Source organism: Camelus bactrianus, chromosome 20 (assembly GCF_048773025.1).
Source record: "Camelus bactrianus isolate YW-2024 breed Bactrian camel chromosome 20, ASM4877302v1, whole genome shotgun sequence".
In the NCBI taxonomy this organism is placed as follows: domain Eukaryota; kingdom Metazoa; phylum Chordata; class Mammalia; order Artiodactyla; family Camelidae; genus Camelus; species Camelus bactrianus.
Window position 1 is genome coordinate 26,524,747 of NC_133558.1, and position 25,110 is coordinate 26,549,856.

Genomic DNA, 25,110 nt, shown 5'->3' on the forward strand with positions numbered 1-25,110 from the left:
CCTTGATCTCCTAAAACTCTATCCGATTGTTTTCCCAGTTTACCACTCTCTTGGAGTAAGGTTTTAAAGAATGGAGCCCCAAGAAGAAGCCTGGAGAACAGAGACAAGAAGAGGGCGCCAAGAAGGGAAAGTGGACAGGCTCCTAACGACAGTAAGCACTGGCATGCATCCAGAACTTCGTAGTTGACTGTGAAAGATGCACTCTCGAATATGTGATCTCCTTCAGTTCACACCACTATCTATATGAAATATGCAGAAAGGAATCTCTGTTCCCATTTTATAGACAAGAAAATAGAGATTGAGAGCAGTGCAGTGACTTGCCTATGGTCCTAGGACTAGTAAATGGTAGAGCTGGGGTGCAAGCTCAGGTTCTAGAAGTGCTAGCTGCCTTCTTAGCTTCTATTACTGGCAGTGTATTACGCCTATCTTAAAAAACTACATTTCCCAGCCTCCTTTGCAGTTAGGTGTGGCCAAAGAGATAGAAGCAGAAGTTATTGAGTGGAGCTTCTGAGAACTTCCTCCCCTTTGCCCTCTTGCCCTTCTGCTTTTCATCTTTCCTGCAGTGTAGAAAGGAGGTGTGACAGCTACAGTGCCAGCAGCCATTCTGCACCGTGAGGGGACCTTAAGGACAGAAACTGTGTGCTAAGGATGGCAGAACAGAAAGGTAGGAGCTAGGCCCCCGGTGGCCACGTTGCCCAGAAAACCAGACTCAAACTCTCTTCCACTGAACTTCTTTTACACAAGAGACTGAAACCCATATGAATTTAAGTCTCATCAGGTTGAGTTTTCTTTTCATCCTAATTGCTACCCTGGACTTCTGACTCCAGACTCACTTTTCTCTGTGATGCCTCTAGCAACTTTGTCAGTTCACAGTGGCTCACCCGGTGAGGCATAGATCCCAGAAATCCTCACCTTGCCCATATTTTCTGCTAGCTGGTCTCAGCTGGCTATTTCCAAGTAGGACCCAAGGTTCTCACTGGCATCCCATTCCCTCTTTGCTCCAACATGGCTAGACCTTAGAAATGGGGAAGCCACTAAAGCTGAAAGAGAAAAATCTCAACAGACTCCCAGAAAGTTACCCCATCCTTCTCAGAAAGAGAAGTTACAGCTGGTGTCCCTCAGCCCAACTCTCCAGTCTTAAAGAAAACTCTTTGGGATATTAGTGAGATGTGCCCCACAGCATGGTACCTGGCATTGGACACAGGAGATCACCTTTCTAGCCTTTGCTTTGTGGAATCTTGGGAAATCTGCTTGATTCATTAAAAACTTGGTTTCACCGCCAGTAAAATGGGTATAATTTTTGTCCTTCCTTCTCCACTTGTGGATGTCAGATTTCAATAGTCAAACAATGTAAAAGAAATTTAGAAATATATAAAATCCAAGGCAGGCTGATTTTGGCTCTGACCAGGAACTTGCAGGGGATCTTCCTCCCCAACTCTTCCCAATTTCCTCCTTTACATCTTTTCCCCTCTGCCTGTGGGGGGCCCAGTCCTCAGTAGAAGCTGAGATGTCTGGGGAAGCAGCTGAGTCAAAGAAGCTTCCCCCTGCATAGGTGACAGGTCTTGTCCCTGGCGTGCCCCCTCCCTTTAGGGAGCACCTGTCCCTAGCAGCTTCTCCCCATGTCCCCAAGATCCCAGTTCATTAGTAAATTTCCCTCCACCCTCTGGTGGAGACAGCTCCATCTTCATGGGGAGGGGGCTGATCTCCACTGAGGTGTTGATTCATAAGATCCTGATGGGGTGGAAACTTGCCGAATCTGCCCTCTTATTAGAGCAACAGTAAAAAAAATGGCCCACCCCTACCCCTGCAAAACTCAGTGGGGTGGTCCAGTCTCTTCCAAGATGGGCAGTAAGTGTGACAATCATGGGAGAATATGGCATGGAAAGGGGGGCCTGTAGATAGAGTAGGCGGGGAGGGACACAGAATGGCTGCTCTCTTCCCCCACCTTCAGGGTCTCTCGCCTCATAATCCCTCACTTTCCCTACGTGGAGATGTTGGCAGCAGAATATGCTGCAGGAAGACAAGGCTGCATCCTGGCTAATTCCACACTGTGCTTTAGAAGTATGCTAGCTGTTTCCCCTGGCCCTCCTGGGGACTGTTCCAACATCATGCTCGGTCACAGATGTTCTTGATGACTCTTGGAGACAAATGTTTGTGAATGTCACTTGGGCTGATAATGACATGCAGGGCGCTTAACTTTCCATGTCACACCAGGGATGATGCAGAGCTGGGAGGGGCTGCTGCTTTCTCTGGGGGGAGGGGAGGGGGGAGGTCCCCTTCTTTCTGACTCCCCTCTCGCCACCCTTCGTCTTCACCTCACTGACTCCTCTCCCCATGTCTGACACTGCCCCCACTCATGCTAGCCACTTCCTGAAAGCGCAGGCCCTGGGGCTGACAGATGGGGGAGTCAGCCTTCCCCAGTGACGCAGGAAATAGGCAAGGCCCCACTTGCGGACTGTCTGTGTCCGGTGTGTTCCCGGGCTGCCTGCAGGGCTCGGCCATATATACTCAGGGAAGGCACATGCCTTGGGAAGTCAGCAAGAACCATTAGATAATTAGGAAGCTAATCATCTGATTTAAAAAGGTGAGACACTATTTCATAGCCAAATTCAAATCCTGAGTTACCCACGGCTTGGGACTACCCATTCCTCTGCTCCCCCTTCCTTGTATGTAGAACAGAACCTGATGTTTCAGACACAGCTCACAGCCCCCAGGGCTTCTGTGGGCCCTTGGATTGGGTCCATGGTGACCAGTCAATGACATGTCCAATCTGGTTGGACAGTCTGAGCCTGTGCCAAGGTCTCTGTCTGTGACTTCAGGACTTGGGGCTCAAACCCCTATGAGACAGGGCACCCTAACCTTGGGAGGCAAGGTGCCATTTGGCCCCAGCTGGCAAAAGCAGGTGGATTTTGCAGCTGTGCTAACCACATTGTCTTGATCATGGGATCCGTCTTACACAGTCACAGGATATCAGGGTGAGATTATTTAAGTCAAATGTTACAGTCAAGCTGCCCACCTAGCATCCCTGGCATGGAGCCAGCCGGGTTCTGCTTGAACCCTCCTGGGATGGGCAGCTCACCACCTCGTGGCAACTCCTGCCTATTCTGCTGTTGGGCAGCTGATGATGCTCATTTCCATTCTGTTCAGTTCCCCAGCTGTTGACTCAATAGCTGTAGTGGACCAGGACTTACTAGGAGCTGGGAGTACAGAGATGAATACGCACAGATAGCACATGCTAGAGAGGAGGAAAGACGCAAAGCCAAATCTTTCACAGTCAGATGCAGAGCAAGAAGAGAGAAACGTAAAAAGCTGCTGACTGTTGGAATGTTTTATTGTAATGGGCCAATGCCTACGTGTGTGTGTGTGTGTGTGTGTGAGTTCCCCTCTTCTACTCATAAGTTCTTTGAATAAATTAAGGCATATATGGCATCTTTCCCAAATCCTGTCATCTTCAAGGTAACCTCTGGCCATCTCACACAAGATTCCAGAACCCCATTCTCATCAACGGATCTCTGGATACATTGCAATTGGTAAAAATATCTCTTAAGACTGTGTCATCCTGTATTAAACGTATTACAGCTCTGCTCTAACCAGCTTGCATGATTCAGTGATTAAAACCGTAACCTTCCACGATCTGAGCACTTCTGTTAACAAGACCCCAAATTACAGGAGTCTTTCAGCAGCTCTGTAACTTTGCGGCCATGATGTCCTTGAGATCAACTAAAACTCTGAGCCTATGCCACACAGAATTCCAGTTGAGCCAGATTTTCATCACCCCGAACTCATGCAACTGAGTTTTTGAACCAAAAAGAACACATATTTTCTGTGTCATTACCCATGTCAATGAGAAAACATACTGAGCAGTACAGAAGGGGGGCAGACGTGGAGGCACGAGCCGAGGCTTTCCTGCATGTTCACGTCAATTTGTTAAGCAGTCTGCTTATGCGACCAGTTGTAAGTCCACTTCACCAGTTCACACGTCTCCATTTTGTCCCAAACACAGGGTGAGATTCTGTCATGTGTCCTTTACACTTGTGATGCGCTCTGTTTATGGCAGTGAGTTACAGCCAGTGGGAACTCCTAGGACGTTTTCCATCAGCACGCATCACCCCAGAGGTTCTGATCCACTTCCCCTGTGGAGACTCATGAGGGTGGGGTCTTGGGGAGAATTCCGTGTCAGGAGGGATGCCACTGAGGAGCACAGCCCTTGTGGACGATGAGGAGGCAGAATAAAAGAACTACTGGCTGACTATGCAGAACATAATCTCTGTGGAGATTCCTTAAAAAAAAAAAACTAACTAAAAATATAGCTACAATATGATCCTGCAATCCCACTCCTGAGCATATATCTAGAGAAACCTCTAATTGAAAATGTACATGCACCCCAATGTTTATAGCAGCACTCTTTACAATAGCCAAGACATGGGAACAACCTAAATGCCCACAGACAAAGGAATGGATAAAGAAGATGTGGTGTATATATATAATAGAGTACCACTCAGCCATAAAAAAGAATGGCAGTAATGCCATTTGCAGCATTGTGGATGGACATAGAGATTATCATATTAAGTGAAGTAAGTCAGACAGAACAAGATGAATGTCATATGATATCACTTATATGTGGACTCTAAAAAAATGATACAAATGAACTTATTTACAAAATAGAAATAGACTCACAGACATAGAAAACAAACTTATGGTTACCAAAGGGGAAAGCATGGGGAGACTAAATTAGGAGTTTGGGATTAACACATACACATTATTATATATGAAATAGATAAACAAGAAGGACCTACTCTATAGCACAGGGAACTATATTCAATATCTTATTCAAAAAAATATAAAGAAGAACAACTGGTTCATAGTGTACCCTGAAGACAGCTCAATGCTTGGGCAGGATTTACCCCTTGGGAACTGATGTTGGGTCCTGTCATTCTTTTCTGAGGGCTTACAGCCATCTGTCGAGCAATCCTTTTTGAAGTTTGGAATGCCCATGCCCAGCCGAGCATCCTATGCTTTATGGAGGTCTGATCTTCAAAAGCAGAATATCTACCCTTTTCCCATCTTGGGCACTTCTCTGTCCATGTTGTCTCAGGCCCACTCCCACGGACTTGGGGACCTCATTTAGCATCCTTCAGTCCTGGGATGTGACCCTCAGGGCCTGGGGACCAGAACTCATGCAGGGCAGCATGATGTGTCTCTACTGGCCTTGGTGCCATCCCTGAGTATTGGTCTTGTCCTTCCCAGGTTGCCTGGATTCGAGTTCCGTGTAACACCTTGAGCAAGTTTCTTATATGGGAAGTGGAATTATGGTAGTTCTCACCTCCTGGGGTTTGGAGAAAACTCAGTTTAACTCACCCTGTCGAAGGTGTGCACGTCAGAGAGCCACTGTGCAGCCTGTCTCTTCTATCTTATGAAGACAATTCATTTTCTAAAACCCTACAGCTTCTTCCTTGGAGTCTCCTATTTCTCTGGAGCTGGATTTGCTGTTGGGGGAGGGGCAGCACGGCGACGGTGCTGAGTTCAGGCACTGACGCCAGAGGCCTGGGTTCAGGTTGGTCCTGCCTCTTTCTGGGCACGTACGTGCTCTTAGGTTTTAATACTCTCAGCCATACTTCCTGGTATGTCTAGGAGAATTAAATGAGATATTTACTGCCTGCAGAGCTCCGTGTCAAACCCACAGTAAGCTGGCGAGACTGCTGGCTAGCGATTGTTGTCACTATTATCTGGCTACGGACTCACACTGACTTTTTCTCTGAACTTTGGAACTCCATCTTCTTAGAGACTGAATTCCGTATCTAATCTTCCTCTTCCCTTTGATCTCCCAGGGTGGCAGACAAGACAATGGTCTTTCTCTCACTATTACCCTCACTACTACCACTATGGCTAATAACAATAATAATAACTAATAATTTGTATTCCTTGAACACTTACTATGTGTCTGCGCTATTTGGAGAGTTTTCCATGCTGCTTTGCTTCTAATCTTCAAGACCACAACGAGGGGAAGTCAGCATTGTTATCTGCTTTTTACCCCCGAGCTGTCTGATGCTTCCATTTACAAGCACACCTTGTTTTACAGTGCTTCGCTTTATTGCAATTTGCAGATATTGCGGTGTTTTGTTTTTTTTTTTAACAAATTGAAGATTTGGGGCAACACTGCATCAAGGAAGTCTATAGGTGACATTTTTCTAACAGCATTTGCTCACTTCATGTCTCTGTGTCACATTTTGGTAATGCTCACAACATTTCAAACTTTTTCACTATTACATGTTATGATGTCTGTGCTCAGTGATCTTGATGTCACTGCTATGACTCACTGAAGGCTCAGATGATAGTTGGCACTTTTTAGCAATAAAGCATTTTTTAAATTAAAGTATGCGCATTGTTTGTTTTAGACAATGCTATTGCACACTTATTAGACTACAGTATGGTGTAAGCATAACATATATTCACTGGGAAAACAAAAATTCATGTGGCTCACTTTATTGCAATATTGACTTTATTGTCATGGTCTGGAACCCAACCCAAAATATCTCCAAGGTGTGCCTATATTTCTATTTATAAACCTAGTATCTCCAGGATCTCATTCTCCCATAAATAATGAAAGCAGTTTGAATTCAGCTTTGAGTGACTTCAGAAGCATAGCTCCAACCCCTCCGGGGGCCCTTGGAGGGTCTCTGAGACCCCCAGGGAGGGGACCCATCTTGGCAACCTTGGCTTGCTGCCACCTTGATGCCAGCATCTCTCCTCTCTCCCAAACCGCATTTCCCTTCACCCTATGCTTGTGCAAGCCTCGGAGCTGGTAGCCTTCTGCCCCTACGCTTTGTATCAAAGTCAAAACTGTATAATACATTCACAAGTGAGGAAATATACTTATTTTCAAAAGGTCAGCCTCACAAGTTATCAAAGAAATGCAAATTAAAACAAGTTACATTTTCCACCTATGAGATTGGCAAAGGTGAAAGTAATTATATATTCAATAATTGGCGAAGGAGTGGTCAAAATGGGCACTGCCACCTTCCGCTGATGAGAGGATAAATAAATGTTCATATGCAATGTATAAAGATTATCATTTACCTATGAAACCAGTGATTCAACCCCTAGGAAAATATGCTAAGAAAATCACTGAAGTTGCACAGATATATTTATGTACAAAAATACATCCATTGCTGCATTACTTTTTTTTTTTGCTGCATGACTTTTAATATTGAAAAATGGAAACAACCTAAATGTTCAACAATAGAAGATTGATTAAATAAATTATAGTATAGCCAAATGAAAAATACTTTAATACCATAGGAGCTAAGCAAGCTGCAATGTTGAATGGAAAGAATTAAGAAGCAAATGCACACACTAGACTGATCATAAGCGTTGTTTCGAACTGAAATAAAACTTAGAGGCCAAATGCTTCTGGTTAACTTTGAGTGGTGGGATTATAGGTAATTTTTATTTCTCTCTTTATCATTTCTTCTGCTTTCCAAAATTTCTACAAAGAATATTATTTTTATAATTAGAAAAAATACATATGTAGATTTAAGTTTAATTTCATATATATGTATATATATAAATATGCATATATTTCAGTTAAGTTTTAATGCTATTTTCTTTACATCCTGAGAACAAAGCTGCTCTCCAGACAAGCCACACATATGATACCAGGTAAGGGATATTCTTGGCTCCTCTAGGTCCATGGTGCACCCACCCTCCGACTCATGGACTCCATCTGGTGAACAAATGTCTTCCTTTCCCCACACCTTCCCATCTAGAGACTGACTCATCAACTCAGAAAGTCAGAGCCAGAAGAAACCTCACCGACGGGTCAAGGTTCTTGACCTCTCTTGCACCACAGACCCTTCAGCTGTCTGATGAAGCCAATGGGATCCCTTCTCAGAATAATCGTTTAAAATGCTTAAAATAAAACACACAGGATTTCAAAAGAAACCATGCATTCCTTGAGCTGTAAGATTCTCATGTTCAACACGAGCTGAGGCTGGCTGAGAAGGGAACACACCTGTGCTCAGCCCCTGACCTTTTGGACCCTTTGGATCCATCATCCATGAGCACCTCCCTCCCTCTGATCGACAGGCAATTCTACTGCAGCTTTTCCTTCTTAACCTCCCTTTCTAACAGCCTAGGAAATGACCCTTTGATCCTCACAGCAAATTGGCAAGGTCAACATCACTGTCTCCATTTCCAGATGAGGAGACTGATACCCAGAGAGGCCAGGATGACCCCACCTCTAATAGCCAATAGGTTCATATGACCTGCTCCAGTTTATCTGAGCTCATCCAGGACTCCTGTGGGGCCAGCTGGGACAGGGAAGCTTGTCTCCCTCTAGGGCTGTTCAGAGGAAAGAAGCTGCCTGGGGGTGATGCCAAACCAGAAGAAAACGAAACTTAGGGAAGGTGAGACACTGAGAATGCAGGATGTTTATGAGGCCTTTGATCTAGCTGAACCTCGAGTTTTCAGTTACATGAGCCAACACATTACTTCTCCCTTTTTCTTTTTTCAGCCAGTTTGAGTTGGGTTCAATTACCCGCAGACTAAGTTAGGTACAGACTGTCCCCATTTTAAAGATGAGGAAAACTGAGGCCAGCCAGGAGACTCAAATGACAAACAAGTGGCAGAGTGATATCTGAATTCTACACCTCCAGACCTTAACCACCACTGCCTATAAGCCTAAGTGAAGGCCAGATCCATTCCTTCTTGGAGGAGTCAGACCCTTTGGCCGAGAGATCTGGTCATTGCTATTGCATGTCCTCCACCTGAAGCTCAAAACAGAAAGTTTGAAGGCTCATAGCCATGAGACCTCCTACCACAGCTACGCCTCTGGGAGGCATGGTCCTCCTACAAACACATCTCTTCGGGCTACCCACGTGGGGTCGTTTCTTCTTAAACGTGTAGATAATGTTCTTTCTACTCCCTCTTACCTACACAAATGACACACTTTGTCCCCGGAATCCCTCAGACACCTTTGGGGTGGTGGGGTATAGGTGGGAGCAGCTCTAAACCCTCCCCATCATTTCCTCCTTGCCCCGTCAGACACCTCCCTGCTTGGCCGCAGCCCCGGCTCACCTGTAAATCAGTACCTCATCGTCGGAGCAGTTGTACTGCAGCTGGTACATCTTGACCCGGGGGGCGGACTTGCTGACGGACCACTTGACCAGGGCTGAGGTGGTGGTCACATCGGACACCAGCACGGCCCGTTCCGGGGGGCTTTTGGGAGGCTCCCCGCCCCCACTGCCTCCACCTCCCCGGCTGGTCTTGCTGGAGCCAGTGATGTCCGAGAGGCGGGACTTGGGGGGCGCGGTGCGGCTGGTGCTGTTGCTGAGGTGTGGCAGCTGGACGATGGACACCTCCACCGTGGCCGTGGCCTCCCCGGCCGCGTTGGCAGCGATGCAGGTGAAGGCGCCGCTGTCCTGAGATGTGGTGATAAGGATGTCCAGGGTGCCATTGTCATACACGGCCGTCCTGGAGGAGTTCCCCACGAGGCGGTCATCAGGGGCCACCCAGTGGATGAGGGGGCTGGGGTCCCCGATGGCTTTGCACTTGAGCGTAGCCGCCTGGCCCTCCAGCACCAGCAGCTTGTGCGTGTGCTGGGTGATGAGAGGCGGTTCGCACACAAACTCCTCCTCGCGCACGTGCCAGAAGTAGCGGCCCTTGAGGCCCCCTGGGGAGCCACAAGTCTCCAGGTCATCGTCCCTCTCCAGCCTCCGCAGCCAGAGAAGCTCGCAGTTACAGTGCAGCGGGTTGCCCCCAAAACTAAAGGACAAGGGTGGGGCAAAGGGCGTGGCCGTCAGAACAGAGGCCTGGGAGCGGGCGAAGATGGGGTCTGGGGGCAGCTTCTGCAGCCTGTTGGAGGTGAGGTCCAAGCGGGCCAGTTTCTGCAGGTCAGCAAAGGTGCCCTCGGCTATGTGGTCCAGCAGGTTGTGGTCCAGGCTCAGCTGGTGCAGGTTGACCATGCGCCGCACGGAGCCCCAGGGCAGGCCATGGAGGTTGTTGTAGGAGAGGTCCAGGTCCTCCAGTGTCAGCAGGAAGTCCTCGAAGGCCTCGTCAGCAATGCCGCCCAGCTGGTTGTTGTTCACGATGAGGTGCTGCAGGTTGACCAGGCCCCGCAGGGTGTCCTCCCCGAGGCTGGGCAGCCGGTTGCTGTCGAGGTGCAGGGAGCGGAGGCTCTCGAGGTCCAGGAAGGAGAAGGGCTGGATGTGGCTGATGGTGTTCCTGGACAGGGTCAGGTCCACCAGCCCCGTCATGTTGGCGAAGTCCTGGCGGCCGATGTGGATGATGAAGTTGCCGCCCAGACGCAGCTCCACCGTCCGCCGGTCAATGTCGGGAGGCACGAAGAGCAGCCCCTTGGAGGGGCACAGGGTGCCCAGTGACTCAGACAGGTTCTGGCAGACACAGTACTTGGGGCAGGCGTCAACCACAGCAAACGCCATGCCAAACGCCAGCAGGCCACCAAGCAGAGTCTCCATGGTCTGGTCACTCAGGCCACGGTGCCTGGAAGGGAGGGACACAAGGTCAGGGTCAGGAGGCGACTTTCTAATGCCCTTGCCCAGGGCTTCCTCCCTCACACACACCCCCTGCCTTGGGGAGCAGCACAGAGTGGCATCTGCTCCGGCAGGTGTAGTCTCTTCTCCCAATCTCTCTAATACAGTTCTGCTTTTTCCTTTCTCCTTGGTTCTTATCACCTTCTGATAGACTATTTAATTTACTTACTAATGATGTTCATGGAATATTTTCTATCTCCCCCACTAGGCGGTCAGTTCCATGAAGGCTGGTACTTTTGTCTGTTTTATTAATTGCAGTATTCCCTGCATCTAGCACAGCATCTGGAACACAGTAGATGCTCAATAAACATTTGTTGAATGGATGGATGGGCAGATGGATAATTCCATACCAGTGGTTCATCGAATAATCATTGGATTTGAAAAGTGTGTTATGGTTGTATTTTGAAGCCAGTTTTGCCTCCGTAATTGGATTAGGCTCAGCATGGAATCAAATTCGACCAGCATTCCTTAAGAACAAGAACATGGACAAGGAGTGAGCTGGCCCCAGGAGATGCCAGGGTTAGTGGGGAACTGGCTTTGGATAAATTCTTCACCATGGAGAATCCACACAGTGGATGAATCTCTGGAAGTTCAGGGAACTGAAGAAGGGGTTGGAGGAGAGGCAAAGGCAAAGGCTTCTTTGTATGAGCACTTAGTATGTGCTGGGTCCTCTGCCTGAACCTTCACGTGCATCATCTCATCTAGGCTCCAGGAACACCCTTCATAGGGAAGGGCTTATCTGCGTGTATAGATGAGGACTTGTCTGTGGCCTGAGAGCCTCCTTCAGGTCCTTACTCGAAAGTCACCTTCTCACTGGGGCCCCACCCTCTGCATATCCCTCTTCCCTGCTCTGCATTTTCTCCTTAGAACTGTTCACTAATTTACTGTATATTTTGCTTACTTGTCCTGTTATTATTTGTCTTCTGCACTGGCAACAAAGCCCCAAAAGGTTGGGATTTGTTTTTCTGAGGATGGCCTGGAGCCAGACTACTGACCAACTAAAAGGCCTAAAGCACTGCCTGGCACATAGTAGGTGCTTTTGCATAAGTGACTCTCCAGGGAAGGAAGGAACAGGACTGTGGCTCAGGTCTTTATGCCTCCGAATCTTACAGTTTTCTCACTGTTCCATGTTGTACTCAGTGTGGCTCTATTTATGTAGTGCTAAAAACATCAATTGAGTTGGACTTTTGGAAAATGAGGCACACTCGTTGAGTAGCGTCACACAGACCAACAGTTCTCAATTTGCCTTCTAGGAGTGTTAATTAGGGTTCTGCAAGGAAGGCTCCTAAGGCCAATGAACTGGGGAAGTGCAGCCCACTCTTGCTCACTCTTGGAAAGCTCTCTACGCCTTAGCAAGTTCAGAAGGGTTGAGAAATTCTGCGGCAGTAAAGAAATTTGGCTTAATGTTTAATTCTACATTGCTGGTTTTTTTTTTTTTTTAGCTAAACAGACTCCTTTTTTTTTTGCATAACGACTATTAATACCTTGGGGAAGTAAAGCTCCATAGCTCCCAGTTTGAGGAGCACAGATGCTGACAAAAGAACTAGCTGATAAAAAAAAAAGACATATAATAAACAAAAACCTATTCCAATCAGATATTACTTTATTGTGAAGATTTGAATTCCATTATCATGTTTCTTTAAGGGCAAATCTCCCACCTGAGACCCTTCAGCGCCAGAGACTTAACTCTACATTTCATCTGAACTGAGCATTATTCCTGAACAGAAATGTCTAACAGAAATATGGTACTAGCCACAAATGTAATTTTATATTACATATTGAATTACATTTAAATTACATGACCATAATAAAAAAAGTGAAAAGAAACAAGTAAAATCAATTTTGATAATGTATTTTATTTAACCCACCATATCCAGAATAGTATTTCAATGTGTAATCAATGCAAACAATTATGAATGAGATGTTTAACTTTCTTTTATTTGTACTAAGTCTTCAAAATCTAAGTGTATTTAACACTTAGAGCACATTTCAACTGCTCAGTAGCCCTATGCAGCTATAGGCTACCACACTGGACAGCACCATTAGAGCAGGTGTGAGCTAACTATAGCCCACGGGCCAAATCCAGCCTGCTTCTTGTATTTGTAAATAAAGTTTTATTAGGACATGGCCATGATCATTCCTTTACGTATCGTCTATGGCTTTTTTTCATGCAGTAATGATGGAAGTAAGTAGTTGCAGCAGATAGAATGTGGCCAGCAAAGCCTAAAATATTTGCTGTCTTGCCCTTTACAGAAAAAGCTTGCTTATTTTTGTTCCAAAATTTTTTTTTTCTTTTCATCTTCATTATGGTCACCTGCATTAAAAGCTGTTATCAATGTGCCTTATTCCACCAGCTCTGCTCTGAGCTCCCATGAGCAACTGCCCACCCTGCCAGTCCCTCAATGACCTCTTCCCTGAGGGGAACCAGCCTGCCCTGACCCAGGTCCCACCAGGCACATCCATCCCAGAGGTGCCTACATGTGGAAGCTTTCCATCTGCCATCTTCTCCACATTCAAATGTGTTCTGGTCCATGCTTAGCTGGGGCCTGATATAACAAATAGGAATCTTTTTTTCATCTGCATTGACCTTCTTTTTGTTTTAACAGAAGAAAAAGTCTTTGCAAAAGCCAGCTCTGCCCATCTCCCCACTTTATCTCTCACCACTCTCTCTTCCCTTGTTCTTGCTCCAGCTACACTCAACCCCTTTCACGTCTAAATGCCAGGCTTGATCTTCCTCCAGGACTTCCTCCATGCTCTGGTCTCTTCCCGGCTTCTCCCTCAACTCCGCTCCTAGTCCACCTCCAGGCTCAGCTTAAACACCACCTGCTCCAGGAAGCCTCTCCAAACCCTGGACCAAATTAGGCCCTCCTGCTGTTTGCGCCTTAGCACCCTGTACTTGTGCTACGTATCGCTCACCACATTTTTAATTATAATTCCTTAATCATGTACATGTATGGGTTCCTAGACTGTAAACTCCACAAGGCAGGGAACTTATCTATCTTATCCACCCATCACTGTATCACAGCTCCCAGTACCACACCTGACTCATAGTAAGTGCCCAATACATATCAAATGAATAAATGAATAAATGAATAAAATTAGGTGCTGAGCCAAGTGAGTTTCTGGCATTGTCACTGAGGTTCTGAGTTCTGTATCAACACTGTCCAAGGTTCACTTGGCTAATCAGCTGAGAAAACCATTTTCATGGAGCAGCCTAGTCTCACAGAAGCTTTAGAAGCATCTTCTGCTAACCGTGCTTCCCAGCATGGCTCACTGTGTTCAGTGTTAGGGAGGCCATAAGTCCCTGGTCACTGTGTCTGCTCAAGGAGAGGTGAGCAGTACCCCCTCTACCCACTGGGGACAGAAAGAAAACCACACCCAGGGAAGTCCCTTGCTAGTTAAGTTGGAGGTGGATGTGTACATGCGTTTGTGTGTGTGTGTGTGTGCATGTGTATGGGGGGATAGGGTTCGGAAAGCCTCTGGCCCCCTGAGAAAGGTGGCCTCCTCAAGAGCCCTTGTCAGTAAACTCTGCAAGTTTCTAAGGCTAAGCAGGACTTCCCAACATCTTCCCATCTCGGCACACGCAGGAAATGGCAATGTTTGTCAGGTGTATCTGAGTCCAGGGCCAAGGCTGTCGGTGGCCTCTGTGGGATTCTTCTCACTGTCTCTCCTGACCCCTTCTCCACTGTCTCCGACCCCACCCTGTGTCCTGTAAGGCTGACCGGTAGGGGCTGCTTCAGGGCAATGTGGATGGACTGCCTCAGCCTACAGCATCCTTGGGCCTTTCCCTCCTTGCTTCTGTCGCCTGCCCTCTGATGGAGAGCGACGGCGGTGCAGCAGGCAGGAAAGACCTGGACACTGGGATGCACACCCTGCTTGGGGCCCATCGTTCTGAGCGGTTTTGTCCTTGTAAATTATGCTAAACAAACCACACTAAAAAGAAAGTTTGTTGAGGATTAACAAACGTCTAATGAATTCAAATCTGTGACATAATAGAACTGGGTAAATATATTTTAAGTAATCAGCATGGAAGATTACTGACGGAGAAGTGACTATTGAATCTTAATTAAAATTGTATTCTGAGAACTGTCACTTAATATATTACTCTCACAGCCAAACAAAAAGCAGCTTAAACCCCAAGTTGGGGGGGAGGTGAGGGGAGCGGGTGGATAACAGGCAATTAGTGCACACGCCGGGGGGATGGAAGGATCTCTCTTTTGAGCTGGGATTTGAATGAATATTAGAAGGAGCAACCTAGGTCCCTCTAAGCATCTCGGAGTGGTGTAGGTGGTGGAGGGGACCACGGAGATGTGGAGATTAGGAGTAGAGGGCTGGTATCAGGAACAAAGAAGCAGATGAAAGCCGGCAGGAGGGGTCATGGGATTATTTGTGGGCAAAGCTGAGAGAGGTGCATGAGGATCAGAAGCGAGGCTGTGAAATGGATGCTGGTATCAAATGTCAGAATCAGCCTTCATGGAAGGAATCCATCTGCAAAGGAGCAAGAGCTTGTCTGCTCAGAATGTCTATGAGCCAGGAGCGGGGAGGGAAGGGGAGAGCAGGGGGAGTTACCAGGGAGCCAGCGGCGGCTGAGCTGGTGGGGAGGAGAGACAGTCTCCCCTGAACCTGGACCTGCTGTGCCGTAGGAATCAGCGCCTCTGGGCATTTACCCAGAGTAGGGGCAGTGTCTCCCTGCCCACCCCAACCCCGGCCCCGTGTCTGTGAGCGGTTTTCACAGCTCTGCCACTCATCCATGAGGTGCTTTTGTGTAATTAGAAAGAGCCCCTTAGCTGAACAGCCTTGTGCTGTGAGCAGCCTGCCCTGCCATACCTCACATCCTGAGTATTACTATCCCTGATTTAACCACCAGGGAGTGAGGTTCAAAGAGGTTTGGGCCTGGCCAAGTTCTCCCAGCTCTCCTGAGAAGAACTACGATTCGAACCGAGTACAGTCTGGCTCCAGGCTGTCTTTACAGCGGAAAAGGCCCCTCCAGAGGCCCCCACGTGCCCGGTGTGCCCAGAAACTGGCTGCCTCTACTACGGATTGCGTAGTAACCTGTGGCAGCCAGCTGTTCGACTAAATGTGGGCACTTGTGTTTCCTGCTTCTAGGGGATGGGCCTGGAAGGGACGCTGGTGTTCTCAGGAGCAGGGGCCTAATTGGCTCAGAAAGACCCACCTGCCAGGCCCGATGGTCGTGAGTCACATACAGACACACGCGCACGCGCACAATTCAATATACTGGCAATAAATATAGAGTTGTGGAGCTAGGCTGGTGGCTTGTCATCAGAATCTCCAGATGGGATTTTATATTTAAAACAAAAGGAAAAAAAGAAAGATGAGGACAGAAAGAGGAAAACTAAGAGACATGGCGGACATGGCGGCACAAAAGGAAAGTTCCTGTTTTTTCACTTGCTGTGGACACCACAGACTTCCCCTCCTCCCCCCAGCCCCTGGGCCCTGCCTCCCTGTCAGAACCACGTCGAGCTGTTCCAGACAGAAGAGGCAACATTTAGCAGATGGCTGGCACGATGTATGTGATATCTCTCCACCCCGATTTCCATTTAAAAGATACCTTAGCAACCAGCCGAGGAGCCACCCGCCCCTGGAGCCTGTAAATCAAGTAAGATGCCTGTCTCTGCTTCAGGTAAAAAGAAACGGCCCCTCCAGGGTGCTCCAGGCCAACAGGAAAGTGTGAATTAATGAGTGGGAGGGGTTTGGATCTGCCAGGAGAGGTAGCCGCCTGCGTCCTTCCAGACTTGCCCTCTCAGAGGACTTGCTGCTCCCCGTAAATCACACCATTCAAGGGGAGCCCTGAAGGGACCAGCTCTGGAGCCAGGGGACCAGAAAGGGAAACTTGATTCCCAGACATGAGCTTCACAAAGGGGTTGCTTCTCTTGTCTGGGAGTCTCCTGGTGTGATTCCAGTTCGAGGCTTTCAGCTCTGCCCTTGTCCCACACCGGCACCTCCTCCTCCCAGGCCCTCAGGAAGTAAGTGCGGGGCTTCTTCTAAGGGTAAGAAGAGTGAATTAACATCACAGAACTGATTCCTCTACACCCTCTCCATGATGCTGCCTTGTACAGGGATCCTTCTAGAACTTTGAGGAAGAGGGGAGGCGGCAAGTTCAACGAATGTGTGCTGGAGGGGGAGATAGCTCCTGACCTCAAAGAGCTCCAGTCTGACAGGGGAGGCACAGCCTTTGACTGCAGGCAGCTCCTATTTTGGTCTTGGAGTTACAGCTTCTAGTTTGAAGGGAGAGGTTGAGAAGAAGAGAGAGACAGAGCAAGCCAAATCCCCAAGGGGGCCCCCTGCCCTGGGAAGGTCCCAGCTCCATGGCTCCTTTCTGGACAGGATGGGCAAAAACATTCCCTGTGCTGTCCCCAAGCCAAGCCACGGAGAAAGAGGCCACATCCCCAATCCTGGGACTTCTTCATAAACTAGCTTAAAACAGTGGTCTTAGATAGGACAGGTGACAGGGAAGACAAGGGGAAAAGGTATCTAAAACATTCAAAGGGCAGAGTGAGCCCATTTAGACTCTGTTTAAACTTCTGTTGTGCAAGGTAAGCAGTTGTGATTGTAAGTGAGTTATTAAGCTCTGAATTGCTTCCTCCCTGCTTTCAGTTACAGCACTCTGCCCCGCTGCAAACGTGTCCATGATAGCTTTTATTGTGCTGCAGTGTAATTCTGTGTTTCCGTGTCTTCTACCCCATTCACCTGGGAACCCCTTCTTGTCAGGGACTATGTTTTGTTCAGCTCTGAATTCCCAGGAGCAAGCCCAGGACCTGGCTCAGAGTAGGCACCAGGGACATGTTTGATGAGAGAATGAATGAATGAATGAATGATGAGTGCGCCAGCATGAAGAGCCGTACTCCCTGGCACCTTCATCACTCGGTACAGGCTGACTTACTGCAGAAGTGTGCTCGCCTCTATCTGGGGCAGGCCGGGCAGGCTAAGAAGGGGATGGGATGGAGGATAAATACTTCAACTTCCTCACTGCTTGGATGGGACGATTCTGAAGCACGTTCTGCACAGTCTCCCAGAAGTGCAGTGGCCCTTTGAAGTCACCTGCTCCTAACACAGCTTGTACTGGCTGCCTTCCCCTCCTCATCTCACCTCCCATGACTCTTCCCCTTCTCATATGTCCTGCAAGCACCATCAAATAAATCACCTACACTCAGATCCTTGTTTCAGGTCCATTTATGGGCAATCCAGCCCAGGTCACAATTCTTAATTATAGCTCTCATGATATAAGTTACCCACTGAGCCTGGGCCACTGTGGAAATGTCAGATACATGGAAATAAAAAATGATGAAAGCCATGCACATTCTTATCAATGACTAAACCAGCAACCTATTAAAAGAAGGAGACCTTGGCTCCTCCACAAAAGATTGACATTAATAGTTGAATGGAAAACGTCTTCTACACAGCGTGTTCACCACCGGGGCTGGGGAGCACCAGCCCTCTTTTGTCTTGAGCTCTGTGTGCGGCAGCATGTGGATGAATGTGTGTGTGTGAATGAGGGAGGCCCATGTACAGATGGGTGTGCAGGGTGAGTGGAGAGGTAGGTGTGTGCATGAAGAAGCAGGCGTGTCTGACTGACTGTGCCTGGAGCCGCCTCGGTGTGTGAGTGAGGGGGCGTCGCATGAATGGAGGTGATTGCCTGAGTGAATGGGTGTGTTTGTGTGAATGGAGACCTGTGTGGGTGAAGGAGGGCCTGGTTTTACGAATGAGGACCTGGATGTGAATGAGGCTGCCTGCAAGTTGAGGGCGCGTGAGGAAGGGAGAGGGAGCAAGCCTGTTTGTTCAGCTTTGATGGGAACAAATGCTGTTTTGCTGCCGTGTTGTCAACTGCAAATGCATTAATCTCCATGGCTGCCTGTGATCTGTCCCTGCTTAGGGGACTCAGACAGCCCACAGGGCTGGCAGCTCTCAGCATCAGCTTAGGCCTCAGCCTTCCTCCCCGTTTCCGCCCGTCAGCCTCCACGCCAGCCCTCAGGTGTGAGGGTGTGGGGGCTCTGATTTCACACAGAGAGATCTGTGCTTTGATTCAGTCATGGCTTTCAAGACTCCCTGAAGTATCTACCCCCTGCCCCCACTTCAAGCATCTCTCAGATTCCATCACCTGAAGCCTCAAGCAAGGCTCCAGCTCTGGGAACCTGGGTGGACCACCTCCTGCTCACTTTGGAGGGGGAATGTGCAGAATGTGGACACACAGGGATGTATGTCTAGTCAGCAGGGCCTTTCCAGTCCTTTCTCCCTTGTCCAAGGTTTTCCCTGGCAGAGTCATGTACAAGGACTCAATCTTTGCCATCTCAGCCCTTTCTAAATCACAGAGCACCCCCAGGTTCACTGCCTCACCAGCACCACCCCCATCCTCAAGCACCCCTGGTCTCCCTCTAGTCTCCACACTTAAGGGAGCAAGCGGAGTGTGGGGGCCCCTCTAGGACCCTGTCGATGAAGGGAGCAGTGGGGTGGATAATTCAACGCGGCAGATAATCCAAAACTCATTTCCATTTGGCTGCGGAATGTTCACTCTATGATTTACTCTCCTCATTATGTTTGGCTCAGGCTAAAATTAAAATTGTCTTTTCTTCTTCAAGCCACCCAGGCTACAGGGTAGGCAATGGTTGGGTAGCATTAAAGTTTACTCCAGCTAGAGAACTTAATTACGGGTCAATATCTGACCAGGACATCAGACTTAAAGGTCAGTAAAGGTAGGGGTTGGATCTCCCTCAGTGAATGGGGCTCCCTGAGGGCGGGGCTGTGTCTCCCCTCAGACTGGGGTCCCTGAGGGTGGGGCTGTGTCTCCCCTCAGACTGGGGCTCCCTGAGGGTGGGGATGTGTCTCCCCTCAGACTGGGGCTCCCTGAGGGCGGGGCTGTGTCTCCCTCAGACTGAGGCTCCCCGAGGACAGGGCTGTGTCCAGTATCTATCTTCCCATAGTTCTGCCTCTGGGATCTGAGGCTGATATTAGCAGTGTCTTCCTGCGCCTCACAGCCCCCTCTCATCACCTGACCCTTGGAAGCCCAGGTGAGGGTCAGGCCTCCCTGAAGCAGCCCTTCCCTGTAAGTCCATAGCTGGGCCTCAGCAGGCGCTGCCCCTGGCGTAATATCATTAAAGCTCACAGGAGAGAGGACAGAGACGCATATCAGTCAGGGAGGAACAGACGGCAGAGCTGAAGGGGTACCTGATGGAATTTTAGTGAAGGGACTATTTACAGAGGTGTGGGCAGGGTTAGGGGAACCCAAGAAGGGTGGTGTGACCACCAGCAGCTGGCAGCAGAGGGAGTCTTTTCAAACACTTTCACCCCTAGGCCTGAAGGGGTGAGGGCAGAGGGCAGTTCCCAGAACCCATGCAGGGTTACAGCCACGGGAGCGCAATAGGGATGGATCCAACCTACTGACCACCTGCAGCCTGGGTGGGAGCGGCCAAGGGGACAGGCCCCTCTCTCTCACCCTGCCCTCTCACCTCCTGCTGGGCCTCCCAGCGGCCAAACCCAGGAAGCCAGAGGACAAGGGAGCCTGCACGAAGCTGTCCTCACAGGCCAGCCTCCCGGGGCACAGGGCAGGGTGGATAAAGGTGGAGAGTTTACTTGCAGGAGCAGATGGGAAATAATCTGCACACAGATAAAGCTGCTTTCTTTCTTGTCAACTTTCCCAGTGAGTTGTTGGATAATGAAACCACTTGGAAGTGTAAGAAGAACAGGGAGGAAAAGGAGGAGGAGGGGGAAGAGAAAGAAGGAAGAGGAGAAAGAGGAGAGGTGAATCCATTGGAAACAATAAACCCCCACAGACTCAAGGGCAGTAAATATGAATTCAATTTGCTTTTGCCATTTACACAGCCCAGCCTTCTTAAGCGCTGACAGGCTGATCAGATAAAAGTCGCTTTTGCCACCAGGACGGCACATTTAAATTTTTATTGCAAACACCAGGCTCCATTACCCTGGGATTTGCTCTCTGCATTCCTAATGTTGTCTTTCTTCATGTCGGAATGTGAGCTCCCTGGCTCCCAGGGACAGACTCATACAGCAGGAAGAGCCTGGTGTAGGAGTTCTGTGACCTGAGTCCCCATCCCTGCCCTGCCCGGGGCCTCAGCAAGCCACCTCTCCTCTGTGTGCCTCAGTTTCCTCATCTGGGCAATTTGGCTAGATGACAGAGAGAGAGAGAGAGAGAGAGAGAGAGAGAGAGAGAGAGAGTGAGTGAGTGAGTGAGTGTGTGTGTGTGTGTGTGTGTGTGTGTGTGTGTGTGTGTGTGTGTGGTTCATGTATTCAAATCCATTTCTAGCCCCATTTTGGTGAGATCTGGGAGGGGAGCAATGAAGACACAGACCAGCCGAGCACTCAGTCCACTCCTGTCCCCCCTTTCTCTCCATGATCCTCCTTCCTTCCCCGTTTCCCTCCGCCTCTCCCTATCTGCTTCACCCTCTCCTTCCTTTCTCCTTTGGCCTCCTCTCTGGAGACTCTGTCTGGAGTCGAGATCTGGAACAGTGCAGTCCATTCTCCCTCCTATGCTCTGACCCTCCACTTCACCCCCACCCCAACAGACACAGGAACGTGCCTGTCTCCACAGCAAAGGCTCAATCATTCAATCAGGCATCTGTGGAGCACCTGTCCCACATGGCATGCAGGATGTGGACATGAGAATGGACGAGCCAAGTGGGACATCTCCTCTCTTCTCAGGAGGAACTTACAAACCCATACTTGGATAACTGCAAGCCAGCAGAGGAGGACAGTGCGTACAACCATTTGATAAAGCAATACTGTTTTTCCATTTTACAGATGGAGAAACTGAGGCTTCGGAAGCTTACATAACTTGCTCAATGACTGAAGACAAAAGGCAGAGCTAGAATCCCAGCCCAGGTATGCCTTACCCCACGATGGGTGACACTGTCCTCACAGTAGAGGGAAAAGGAAGTGGCAGAATTCTATGGGAATTCTTCAGAAGACAGCCCTCCTAACCAGGTGAGGAGGGCCCTGGACTGTGGTCTTAAAGGATAGGTGGTAGGATTTCAGCAGTTAAAGCTGGTTATCTTACCAAGAACATTCTAAAAGAACAAAGATTCCAGGTGCTGTGGTAGTCCAGCCACCTCATGGGCAAAACACCATTTCACCCTGTGCTTGAATCCTGCCTCTACCACTCACTAGCCCTATGGTTTGGGCAAGTTGCCTGACCTCCTACTACCTCTGATGAAGTAAAGTTGGATGATCTCATAGGGCTGTGAAGATGACTGGGTCCCTCCATGTAAAACACTTCAGCAGGTGGTGCAGAGAGAGATCTTGCCAGTGTCACCCACTGTAATTCTTCTTCTGGGGACTGTCTTTAAGTCACAATCGGCTGTTCTTTCAGATTGCCACTAAAATCAAAAGCTAAAATGTAGAACATATTCATAGAACTCAGTACCCCCAGGGGATCTCAACCACCAGTTTAAGCAATTCTGTTGCTGTAGGTTCCATGGGCAGGAGTTAAGGCAAGTGACGCTGGAATCCAGGAGCAATAAGTGAATCTTCTTCCAACCCAGCTGCTCTGATTCCAGAGCTAGGCTTGAGGATTAGTTTGGAAGTTGGATGCCTCCAGCCCAGTGGAGAGGTGGCCAGAGGTGGAGGGAAAGAGCCTTCAAAGGCAAAAGTGCTTAGAAACCATGAAAGTCATGATGAAGCCCTGCTCAGGGTATTTTATGGCCACTCACCACGGGGGCCAAAGAGAAAGGGTCCAGCCGCTCCTCTCTGCTCACTCCAGGCTTCTTAGTAATTCTGTCCCCAGCCTGTTCCTTGCCACCAGGGCACTGCCAGCACAGATGCTCTGTGCTCTGTTCACCAGGCTTCTGTCATTTACGTTGTCTGTACTTACTTATCGCGCTACATCATTAGCAGCTATAAATGTTTATGGAGCACCTACTGTGCTGGGCGCCATGCAGGTTCTCAATAAACAGTTCCTTTCTGCCCTCTGGGAGAGTGCAATCTATTAAAGGCAAGACAGAGAGCCAGCACTGAGGGAAGAGGGAGAGGTGTACCTGGCAGGGGACAAATGACAGAAGCAAAATCTGCCTTGTCTGCCTCCTCAGACTGGAACTCACAGAGAAGCAGGGGCTATGTCTCCCCTCAAACTGGGAATTCTTTGCACCTAAGTCATGATACTAGTTCTTCATAGAAACTGTATTTATGCTTTTTTTGTGCAAGAAATGACTGCCTCATTGACCTCATTAACCTCAGGCTCAGCGTATCCCTACTCTGTGCATCAGTTTCCCCCATGTAAATGTGAGCATTAATTGGTTTTAAAGTTGCTGTGATGTTATGATCTTAACTACAGATACAGCAGTGAGTTTCACCTTCGGTCGCTCTTCTGTCCCCTAACTTGGCTGCCTTTTAGCATCACCATAAGGACAGCTGTCACTGTCTGGTGATGTCTTCTCCCACCTGAACTAACTGGGGATCTGTGATTAGGGAATCTTGAAAAAGTTATGTCCTTAAACCTATATTTTTTGGTGAACTTCTCCGAAGGCCAAAGATGTGAATTTGGCTTCAATAATTCTTACTCTTTAGCACTGAAATGTAGATGACATCTTTGTCATCATCATCATCATCATCTTATCACCATCTAATGGTGAACACTAGCTGAGTGTTAATTATATGCTAATCACTTTATACTTTAACCTTTTCATCCTCTCATCCACCCTATGTGTGGTTGGGATAATTATCCCTATTTTACAGATGAGGCAAGTGAGGCTCAGAGAGATGTTTAGCTGACTTGCCCGGAGTCCCCCTCCTAGTCAGTGACCACTGGTCCCTCTAGGCTGTCAGAGAGTTTTGTCAATACTGTCAGTCTCGGGACCCTAGGACTCCCCTCATTCTCCAGGAGAGCCAACCAACAAAATGTAGGCAAGGCTCTAGCCAAACAATCGGCAGAGTCATTTTATTATCAAGCACTTAACTGAGGGAGAATGGGAGCTCAGCCCAGAGTTTTGGGGCGGGGTTCCCTGCCCTGATGTTTCAGAGGTCAGGGTGCTCCCAGAGTTAGAGCACAAGCAGGTGAGAGATCAGGGGGCTGGCTGCTCCTGAGAAGAGAACCCTCCACACTGGTCCCAGTGGGGGCGTACAACTCCCTCTTTACTCACCCCATCACTTGGCCTCAGGATTCGGGGGGGTTGCCGACTTGGGGAAGGGACTCACACCTTCCCGTTATGAATGGGAGAAGCAGATCAGTGCCCAGGTGAGGCAGGGAGTTTTGTGTTTCTCCTGCAACCCTCGGGGTTTAGTACTCAGCAAGCAAGTGCTCCGCTTGAGACCCCAACTCAAGCAGCCTCAGGTAGGGTGAAAAAAATCATTCTTCTGATAATCAGGAGATTGGAGTGAGCTTGAGGCCAAAGCAGGGATGCCCACAACCGTCTACATCACTCCTGTTACCCTCCGTTGCCTCAAACGTCATGGGAAGGGTGTTTGGGAGAAAGGCGATCTCTGAATTCTTCCAGCCCTAACCTTTCACGATCTTATTCTTGATGCAACACTTAAAAAGATCAAATCAATCAATGGTTGAAGTATTAATGGCTACTTAGGTTAACTGAGAATTCTGCACTGTCTCAACCAAGAGTCCCTAATGAAATTTTAGGCACTGTCCCCTGACTTGTAGGAGTAGTATTTGGAGGGACTGCAAGGCCAGGGAGAGTGTAAGCATTTCTCCTAATTCGCATCACATAAGTGCTTCCTGCTTTTTGACATCAAGCAGAGCCAGAAAGGATGAATGCCTCTGGCTTAAGTTCCCATGCATGGATAGAATGTGAACGACTCTTGGTCCAAGAACTGGTAGCCACGTGTTGAGGATACAAAATGACAAAATAGAAGGCACCTGGGCACCTGGTGATCCCAGCACCACGGCACAGTCCTGGACTCTCTGAAGTTTTTGTTTAATTTTAACTTAAAAAAATTAGTTTGACTCATAAGAAATTTCAAAAATAGTAAGAAGTCCCACAGACTCTTCACCCCACTGCCCCCATGAAAACACCTCACATACCCGCGGTGCACATCGAAGCAGGAGACTGACATTGGCATGATGCCATTCACTCAAATGTTGACCCTTTTCCCTGCACTTTCTACATAAAAGAGAAATAAAAGCTTTTCTCATTTAGGCTACTTTGTTTTGTTTTATTGCTCACAATGGGATATGATTTCCAAAAGTACAAGGTGGTATGCAAGCCCCACCTCTGAGGAAGGCACGTGGTAGGCAGAAGGAGCTGGCCCAGGTGCAGGGGACAACCCGACAACCTTCAGGGCAATGTGGAGAAGTCCTTTTAAACAGTGAGAGGCACTGGACTTTTAAGTCATCTTTCCCTCTGATGGCGCTGGCAAAAGGACCGTCCTCTCCTACCTCCTTGCTCCACCACAGACCTCAGCAGGCATCCTTGCCCCCATGCCTAGCTCTGTGCTCACCCTTCTTTTGCTGGGCCCACCTCCACACCCACCTCGTACCTACGCAGAGCTCTGTATCCCTCTGCTAATTATGGAAACTTGAGATGCTCATTAGTGTTGCTGGTTCCTGGCCCATCAAAGTCACATGTCAGGACAGGAGAGCGAAGGC

General features: G+C 48.6%; 1 protein-coding gene across 2 annotated transcripts in view; it reads right to left on the reverse strand.

Moving 5' to 3' along the window:
* Positions 1-25,110, reverse strand: part of LRFN2 (leucine rich repeat and fibronectin type III domain containing 2) — a 180,530-nt gene that overhangs the window by 42,936 nt on the left and 112,484 nt on the right. For both annotated transcript variants that reach the window (XR_012501134.1, XM_010973691.3), the window contains exon 2: positions 9,076-10,500. Coding sequence is in view for 1 of the 2 variants with exons in the window: in XM_010973691.3 (XP_010971993.2) it covers positions 9,076-10,475 (1,400 nt within the window). In the remaining variant the exon portion in view is untranslated. The remainder of the gene's footprint in view (positions 1-9,075; positions 10,501-25,110) is intronic.